General features: G+C 50.1%; 1 protein-coding gene across 1 annotated transcript; it reads left to right on the top strand.

Annotated features, from left to right (window-relative positions):
• Nucleotides 1-2,681: 2,681 nt before the first annotated feature.
• LOC306815831 (olfactory receptor 14J1-like) lies at nt 2,682-5,050 on the top strand (the record flags this gene model as incomplete). Its single annotated transcript, XM_079332358.1, has 2 exons — nt 2,682-2,852; nt 4,095-5,050. The coding sequence occupies exon 2, from the start codon at nt 4,118-4,120 to the stop codon at nt 5,048-5,050; it is 933 nt and encodes a 310-aa protein (XP_079188484.1). The 5' UTR covers nt 2,682-2,852; nt 4,095-4,117.
• Between the last annotated feature and the right edge of the window lie 4,735 nt (nt 5,051-9,785).

Below are 9,785 nucleotides of genomic sequence, written 5' to 3'. Positions count from 1 at the left end.
CCTGGGCCACAGCTTCCACCAAGGATGATCCACAAATCTACTCCAGAGCCTGACACTGGGACAAGAGGCTGGGTCTGTTTGATCAGGACATCAAGAAAGTGATCATCCAGGTCACTGGGGACTTGTTTGGGTTCCCCAGGGCAGGAAAGGTGTCTGGCAGCTGGAGCAGTGTGAGTGAAGGGCCTCTAGGATGGGGCTGGAGCACTTTGGCTGTGAGGAGAGGCTGAGGGAGCTGGGCTTGTCCACCCTGGAGCAGGGAAGGCTGAGGGGCTCCTGATCCCACCAAGGACAGGAAGAGTTTAAATGAGTCAGGCTGGTTTCAGCATTTCCTCAACATTCAAAAGCAACATGGCTTATCTTTCTCCATCCACCACTGAAAGCTTTGCAAATAGGGCATTTTCCAAGCTGTTTTCACCACACTCCAGGCAGAGCATCCTGATACAACACCTTGATGGTGTTTGTATCTATCATAGCATCATCTTTCTGATGCAAAAATCGAAGGATTAAGAACTTAGCTGAGTAATAGTAGCTATACATTTAATGATCAGAGTAGAAGCAATGCAGAAGTCAATAATCAGTGGCTGAACCAGTAGAGATAAGAAAATAAATCACTTGCTTGGCTTTGTTGTGTCAAGTTGGGCAGTTGGAATATTGTTGAAGTGAAGAAACCATAACTGCACCTGGGCCCTGCAACCAGCCAAAACCACGTTGGGAACTTGAACTACGGTCAAAGGGCCCGAGAACGTAGGAACAAGACCAAGGTGAAAAGCTGAAGGCAAGGAAGGCTCCCTGACTTCATCATTAGGAGACCTCTGACCCATTTCAAACATCCACTGACCCATTTGAAGGAAAGAACTGTGCAAGGACTGTGCAAAAGAACTTTGAGCTAATTTTAATACAAAGTGAGGATATGGGGTGTTAGGTAATTCATATCTATAGGCATATTGAACAACTGAATAAATGAAGAGGCAAGATTTTGATGGAAAAAATAAGGCAAGAGCCCAGGGTATTTTGCACATCCTTGTGGGAGATTTCTCCTGGGCTTACCTAGCATTGTAATAAATATGCTACTTTCTAACTTAAACTGGTTGGAGAGTCCTGTTTTCTCTATCAGTTGGCGAGTTTGCCATGAGAAACTCTGGCTGCAAGAGCAACCTGAGCTATGGATGTCTCTGGGACCTTCCTAGAGGGACCTCCGGTCCCCAGCTGCTCATCATGGGAACAGACAAGACATGCTGCTGGACTGCAGACAAAATTGTACGTTTAAAATTATGTGTATGCCTGTCAGGCCTACACATGGCTAAAAGGCAGCTGACAAGACGCAGAAGACGTTCCGTGCTCAGCTCAAGCCTGGGCAGTATTGCTTGCAATCATCGGGAGGGTGCAGTGGCCACAGAAAGGGTTTGTTCTGTCAGGGAGATCCACCAGCAGTTCTTTGGGTGAACTGGTCAAATCCTTGTTTATTGCTGCTGTTTTAATCATTATTTTGATTGGGTCCTGCCTCTGTGAATGACTGTTTGTGCGATTGGTGAGATGTACTTAGGAAGAAGCGAGCGGGAGCTTGGATCTGTGTTTTCGTTTTGGGCAACTGAAACGCCTGGAGAAGAACAAAGTGATTGGGTGATCGTTTAAAATTGCTGTATACTGTGTGCTGTGTTGACAAGAGGTGGATGCTTTCTCCCTTAATAAAGAAATACCCTTCCCAGCAGTGATTTTGACTTTTGGATTCGGGTTGTGTGTGGGGAATTCGCGTTTAAGGGGGACAGCCATCCCTGTAACACTCGGTGTTCGGGCTTAACCGATCCCCTGCCCCACTTGTCATTGTGTATTTTAGAGTAATATTGCCACCTTGTGACAAAATTTACAATTGCAGCAAAATGGTAATTTTCCCCTGTGTCTTCTGTGGTTTTAACTGAATGGAATATATCGAATTTCAGCAGGGAGGTTGGTAGATTTGGACTGGGAAGAGTCTGCACAAGAGGGTCTGAACATTCAAGAGAGAAGAGGAATAGCTTGCTTTTGTGGGTGTTATGAGGTTTTTGGGGCTTCTAGAAGTTGGCACTCTGCATGGTTACTATTACAGTGCAAGATTTGTGAAAAACGTTGTTATTGTTCCTCTGAGAGATGGTAAGGTCTATGCCCTCAGTGTAAATCGAGACATCCTAACCAAGCTGATTTTGAACCTAAGATCCTAAAGTTTGTGTGTGGCAAATCACGTTCAATACTTGTAACTCAGGCATGTGTGTGGGAAAAAGCTTGGGAAAGGACTATGAGGCTGTGTGGAGAGAGATTTGGGTGGAAACAGGATAAGACAAGAAGGAGGAGATAATGAGTACTAGACAAAGCAAGGAGATTTCTAAGGCTGGTCCTTTAGCCTGTATTTTGACACACTAGAAATAGTTAGTAGGGTATGGGGGCACTGATAAAAGCAAAGTTTGATCAACTTTCACAGACATATCCCTCAGCAGAATCCATTAAAACTTCAGGAAAAAATGGTGTTTCAATTTAACTTTGAACTCTTGAGAAGTTTCTTTAACACACTGAGGAACTTACTGTGATGTAAACAGCACCAAATCCCTGAGAGGGTCATTAAAATCCTTGTGCTGTGTCTGTGCTGCTGAGCTGAGCTGATCTCCTGGCACAGAGGCAGATCCCAGGCTCAACCAGGAAAAGCTTCAAAAAGTCATTTCTGCTGAGGAGCAGCTCCTCTCCCAGCCCAGCAGGGCTGAGGGCACTGCCTGCAGGCACTGAGGGGACAGGAGCCAGGCACAGACAGGCTGAAGGCAATCAGGTCTGGGAAGACACTGAGCTGAGACTTCACTTGGGGAAACATCTGCACAGCCCTGGACATGGTGAGTCTGTGGGTGCAGGGCAATGTCCCCTGTGCTCCTGGAGGGATCTCCGGGAGCCAGCACAGCCAACAGCCTGGGGGATGTCTCAGGAGGACTCTCCCAGTTTATCTGAAGCACAGGAGGAGGATAAGGAGGATGTGCTGCAGAGCCGGGCTGTCCTGGGCACTGTCAGAGGGACAGGGCAGGATGGCTCCTGCTGCCAGGGATGGCTGCAGGGGCTGAAGCTGGGGCTGCAGCCAGGGCTGCCCAGGGCTGTCCTGCAGAGCAGCTCCTGCAGCCCTCAGGGCTCTTGGCCAGCCCAGGACATGTGCCACCTGCCAGGGGCAGCTCTCAGCCTGCCTGGCAACTCCCCATGCACTGTGGGGAGAAGTTGGAGGAGGAAGGAGCCACCCCCATCAGGGCAGATTCCTCCTGCTGTGGAGATGGTGCTGCATGGCCAGGGCTGCTCTCAGCTTTCTCCTCAAGGCAAGGAGAAGGGGCTGTCAGGTGTGTCTGTGTCACTGAGACTCCTGCACTGTCCCACTGGGCATCAGCAGATCTGCCTCACATCTCCCTCACAAAGTGCCTCCTCACCTTCCTGTGCCTACAGACAGCAGCAGCAGCACCTTGGCTTGCAGCATCTCAGTTTGTGTGAGCTGCCCTTCAGGCCCTGCTGGCAGGGAGATGTCCCCGGGCAGTGCCCTGTGCTGGGAGGGGTCTGCAGGGCAGTGCTAAGCCCCCAGGGCTGGGCTGGGCTCAGGGAACACTGGTAGGGACAAGCCTTGGATGGAGATAAACAGCTCCCAGTAGGCACAACTGCAGGCAGCAGGGAGCCAGAGCAGCCTTAGATATCCCTCCCTATCCAGTTGCATGGTAGTGATGAGGAGATATTAGAAAAAAACTATTTTTAAACAGGAGTCTTAAAAAAGTCCACCTTATTTTCAAGAACATTTTAAGTGTGATTACCCATAAATAGAGGGAGATGTAATGATCAGAGGGCACCTTTGTAGGACCAGCAGGTCTGATTGCACTGTGGCACAGAGGGCCCTATTTTCCCACTTGGCTCCCCAGTGTTCAGGCTCAGAGCAACGCTGAAAAGGAGGCACTTAACTCAGCAGCAGCACAAACGTGATCTCAAAAATTAAAGTGTTTAGTGAAGTTTCCACAAAAGGAGAGAAATAGTCTTGAGAGGATTCCTAAAACAATCCCAAAGGATTGAATCAAAGAGGTTGGTCTCAGCTCCTCAATGTTTTCTTTCAAGAGTCCACTATGGCCAGAGTGAAGAAATGTCCAACAGCAGCTCCATCAGCCACTTCCTCCTGCTGCCATTGGCAGACACGCGGCAGCTGCAGCTCCTGCACTTCTGCCTCTTCCTGGGCATCTCCCTGGCTGCCCTCCTGGCCAACGGCCTCATCATCAGCGCCGTAGCCTGCGGCCACCACCTGCACACCCCCATGTTCTTCTTCCTGCTCAACCTGGCCCTCACTGACCTGGGCTGCATCTGCACCACTGTGCCCAAAGCCATGCACAATTGCCTCTGGGCCACCAGGAACATCTCCTACTCAGGATGTGTTGCTCAGGTTTTCTTTTTTGTTTTCTTTATATCAGCAGAGTATTCACTCCTGACCATCATGTGCTACGACCGCTACGTGTCCATCTGCAAACCCCTGCACTATGGGACCCTCCTGGACAGCAGAGCTTCTACACACATGGCAGCAGCTGCCTGGGCCAGTGGCTTTCTCACTGCTCTGCTGCACACGGCCAATACATTTTCCCTGCCCCTATGCAAGGGCAACGTCCTGGGCCAGTTCTTCTGTGAAATCCCACACATCCTCAAACTCTCCTGCTCCAAATCCTACTTCAGGGAACTTGGGCTCATTGCTGTTAGTGCCTGTTTAGGTTTTGGCTGTTTTGTGTTCATTGTTTTCTCCTATGTGCAGATCTTCAGGGCTGTGCTGAGGATCCCCTCTGAGCAGGGATGGCACAAAGCCTTTTCCACCTGCCTCCCTCACCTGGCTGTTGTCTCACTGTATATCAGCACTGGCACATTGGCCTACCTGAAGCATCCCTCCATCTCCTCTCCATCCTTGGATCTGTCCCTGTCAGTTCTGTACTCAGTGGTGCCTCCAGCCCTGAACCCCCTCATCTATAGCCTGAGGAACCAGGAGATCAAGGATGGCTTGAGGAAAATCATCATGAATGCTTCTCAGACAAAATAAACTCTCATTCTCCTGTATCACTATTATAATATTACTCATTAATGCCCACTCTCTGTCCTGTGGTTTTTTTGTTTGTTTTTTTTTTTTTTGCTGGCACAGGTATGACACTTTTTAGAATTTTTTCACAAAAAAATGTTTCTCTTTACCTTTTTTTAATTCAGTATTTGCATTCCTAGTGTGAACCATAGACTATATAATCCTGGAGTTGTACTACATATGTGCTTACACAAAATAAAGAAGTTGGTGTTGCTGTGTTTGCCTGTCATCTTTCTTCCTTGGCTTCTCTGGAGCTGCAAGGTTGGTGCCTCTGTGCAGAGCTGGGGTGAAAAGGGAAACCCAGTGCTCCTAACTGCCAGGCACACCCAGGGTTTCTGCTTCATAACCTCCCTTTTCTTCCGTTCCACACTCCCCTTTCAAGGCCCCTGGTTCTTTTAGCTCAGTCCCAGTACTGCTGTGTGACTGCAGGCACTGCAGGCAGGGACAGGCCATGGACACTGCTGGGACAGAGCTGGGTTCTGCAACAGCATTTCCATCATTCAAGGGCATCTCCCCAGTGCAGGGCCTGAAAGCTTCAATCTCCTTCCCAGTTTGCTCTCAAGGATGTTCCCAACACAGCGCCCTGGAGAGGAGAACAGCAGTGACAGCCAAAGTGTGGCAGTGTTCAGGGTGGGGCTGTCCCAGCAGTGTCCCTGAAAAGCCAGTCCTGCTTCCAGCAGTGCCCTCTCACCCCAGGGCACAGAGGTTGTTCTTCCCTGCCTGGAGGGACATCAAATGACCAGGTCAGGAGTCTGTGTTTGCAGTGCAGGGACATTCCACAGCCCTGAACATCATGTGTGCATGTGTGGGGACTTAAACCCGGTGAGCACAAACACCTTCAGCTGGTGCTGGAGTTTCTGCAGATTAACATCTCCTGGGACACCCTGGATGCAAGGCTGGGATGAGCTCCTGTGCCCAGAGCTCCCTGTGTCCATCCCTCTGGCCGTGGGGTACCTCGGGCAGGGGGAGGGCAGGGTGACACCCACAGGGCTGAGGTCCCTGCCAGGCTCTGGCAGTGGCAGCAGAGCCCAGGGAGCCCCTGCCCATGCTGCAATGAACTGTCTGTGTGTGCCAGGGAAGGACTCGTGTCCCTGGACACCCCTGGGACTGTGAGCAGGGCATGAGCTCAGGGGTGGGCACCTGACAGAGCCCTGACATTTCTGGGGGTGCCAATAAGAGCAGAGTTGGGCAAGGTGGCTGTGGTTAAACCCCTCTGGGCATCCAGTGACAACAGAGTGTCTCTGTCACTGTCCCTCGTTACACAGAAAACAGGAGCAAATAAGGTGAACAGTTGTGGGTCACTATAATGAGAGATTAATGTCAGGGGGACTACAAAGCAAGGGCCAAATGCAGAAGCAAGGAAAACCATGGAGAGACAAGAATTCAGCACAAGAATTCAACACGTCATAGTTGCATTAGAAGACAAGTGTATTAATGCAAAAAATCTAGAGGCCCTCTTATGCTCCTCATGTCCCTGCTGATCAGGACATCCCATGGATTGGAGGATCCCTTGGGTCAGTCCATCCCAGCTGTCTCATCCCTTTGTCCCCAAGAACATTCCCCCCCCCCCTCCCCCCAGGCAATTGGTTTAGGGGTTGCAGAGATGCCTCATGTGGGGCCAGCCCTGCTCAGGAGCAGCCAAAGCCTTGGGCTGGGACCAAACCCACTCTAGCTCCAACAGCCAAGCACAGCAGGACAGGGGCTACTCTGGGCAAAGGGAACTCCATCCCAGCCACACACAGGCCAAGGGGGCTCAGGGGGATCTTCCTACCTTTGTTATTCCACAATTCAATGAATCTATTCCTTGGAGAGCTCTTTGAAGACAGAATTGACAGACAGGCAGAGTAGAGCTATAAAATGCACCAGTACAAACACAGCAGCTCCTGTGAGCAATGAACCCTCCCAGGGCAGGGCTGTGGCAGGAGAAGCACCCAGGAGGAGGAGGATGAGCTCAGTGCATGTGTGTGTGTCCCAAGGCACAGAGGGTGACTGTGGGCAGAGGTCAGGGCAGGGCTGGCAGTGGCAGGGCAGAGCCAGGGACAGTGAGATGGGAGTGTGCAGCCTGCAGGGACACAGCAGCAGCTGTGGGACAGCACAGGACAAGCTGTGCTGGACATGGCCAAGGGCCCTGGCAGGGCTGGCAGTGCCCAGGAAAAGCCAAGTCTTGGTGCCCTGGGGCGCAGCAGGGTCTGTGCCACCAAGGGCTCTGAGGAGACACCTTGTCCTGAGTAAGGCTGGGCACTGTTACCCTTTTTCCTGCCCTCAGCATCCCCCCACATCCCAGTGGCCTCAGGGATCTGCTGGAACCAGTCCCTGGGGAGCCTCAGTCAGGAATGGCTCTGGGGGGCTCCTTCATGATCCCAGGAACTGCAGGTTTTTCAGAGAACTTTGGGCATTGCTTTTGCTCTGAGAGCTTTGTGCAACCAGGGCCACCAATTATCTCCTCCAATGAGTTCAGGAAGAACTTCTGTTGGTGATGAACCTCAGTGGGACTGACACTGAAACTGTATGAAAAACAGAAACTCCCCAACATCTACTCAGTGCTGGAGAATTTAGGCATTACTTTATTCTGGCCAGGATGTTATTGTGGCCTGCATGTGCAATAGAAATAATTTCACCCACTCGTACCTGTTTTGTGCAGTGAAAATCATTCCACCACACATGTTTTTTTACTAGGCTTTTCACATATTTATACAGACAAACCCAAAGAAATTCATGTTACATTGAAGAAATTAATTGATCTAAATTCTTAATATTTGATCTCCTGTTGGTTATTGATCCCTTTGCTTTTGATGTGAATTAGGCCCTCATTCTTTGATTGTCTTACCAATCTTTTCCCAGACCAGGTGTCTCCAACCACACTGCAGGTGATGTTTGTCAATGCTTGTTTACCTTCTGTGTATCTTCTGGTTACTCCCAGTCTGTAGATGTTGAACTCATCAGGCCTCACCCAGCCTTGGTGAACAGAGTCTTTTGAAGAGAAGCTTCAACTGCCCACCTCCTGGGCAAAGGCAAACAAACCCCTGACTGAAGTTATATTTAAAAACCCTAAAAGTTATATCATTTGCAACAATTCCATTAGGTTCAGTGTCACAATGCTCTCCTTGGATCCATGGGGCCCCACAGTACCACAACTGTCCCTTGATTCCAAGAAGCCCTGAAGTGTCACAGAAGTCTCTACAATTCCATGAGTCCCCGCAGTGTGACAGTGCCCCCTTAGTTCCATGTGTCCCACACTGTTACATGAATCCTTAGCTCCATGGAGTCCTGTAGTGTCACAATGGTCTCCTTGGTTCCATGGTGACACAGTTGCCACAATTTCCATGGTACCACAACTGTTCCTTGGTCCCACGAGGCCCCACAGTGTCACAATGGCCCCTTGCTGCCATGACACTGTGTAATGTCACAGTTGTCTCCATGATTCCATACTGCCCTGCAGTGTCACAATGCACCATTGGTCAATGAGCCTCCAGTGTCACCATGGCCACTTGGTTCCATGGACCCTCACAGTGTCACTGTGGTTCCCTTGGTCCACAAGGCTCTGAAGTTCCACAATGGCTCTTTGGTTCCATGAGGTTTGGTACGGTCACAATTCACTCCTTGGTTCCACAAGGCCCTGCTGTGTCACAGTGTCCACGATTCCATGAGTTTCCATGGAGCCACCACAGTGTCCTTGGATCTGCAGTATCGCAATGATCTCCTTGGTACCATCCTGCCCCAATGTCTCAGTGGCTTTTTGGTTCCAAGAGTTTCCACAGTGCCACAAGGGTCTCTTTGGTGCCATGAGGATACAGAAATTCCACATAAACATTGAGCAACGCCTGATTAACACACCCAAGAACATGTGTCTTCATTTAAATCAGGGGTTAAAGGTGAGAATGGCACCAGCAACTTTCATCTGTAACAGAGACACAGGGAAAAGACAGGGACAGAGACTTCACCTGAAAGACTCTGTGAACTCACAGAATCACAGAATCACGAGGTTGGAAGAGAACTTCAAGATCAAGTCCAACTCCTGCCTAACACCTCCATATGGCACCAATTGCCATACCTAGTCTTATTTTAAACATATAGGGATGGTGTCTCCACCAACCCCTGGAGAGATCATTCCAGAATTTTACTACATTTCCTATAAAAAATATTTTTCATAATATCCAACCTATATTTCCTCTGCTGAAGCTTAAGACTGTGTCCTCTCATTCTGTTGCTGCCTGGTGAAAGAGACAAACCTCCACCTGGCTAAAACCACGGTTCAGGAAGTTGTAGAGAGAGATAAGGTAATCTCTGAATCTACTTCTCTCCAGGATAAAAAACCCCAGCTCCCAGGTACTCCTCACAAGACTTGTGTTCCCCACCCCTCACCAGCCTTGTTGCCCTTGTCTGGACACGCTCCAGCCCCTACATGTCCTTCCTGAATGGGGGGCACAGAACTGGACACAGCACTCGAGTTGCTGCCCAACCAGTGCCCAGCACAGGGGAAAAATCACTGCCCTGGTCCTGCTGGCCACACTATTCCTGATCCAGGCCAGGAGCCATTGGCCTTCTTGGCCACCTGGGCACATTACTGGCTCATGTCCAGCCTGCTGTCCATCAGTGCCCCCAGGTCCCTTTCTGCCTGGCAATTGTACAGCCACTCTGTCCCCAGCCTGTAGCACTGCAGGGGTTGTTGTGGCCAAAGTGCAGGACCCAGCTTTTGTTA

Source organism: Erithacus rubecula, assembly GCF_903797595.1.
Source record: "Erithacus rubecula genome assembly, contig: scaffold_245_arrow_ctg1, whole genome shotgun sequence".
NCBI lineage: Eukaryota > Metazoa > Chordata > Aves > Passeriformes > Muscicapidae > Erithacus > Erithacus rubecula.
The sequence above is the reverse complement of the archived record's forward strand: the minus strand, read 5'-3'. Positions and strand labels throughout refer to the sequence as shown.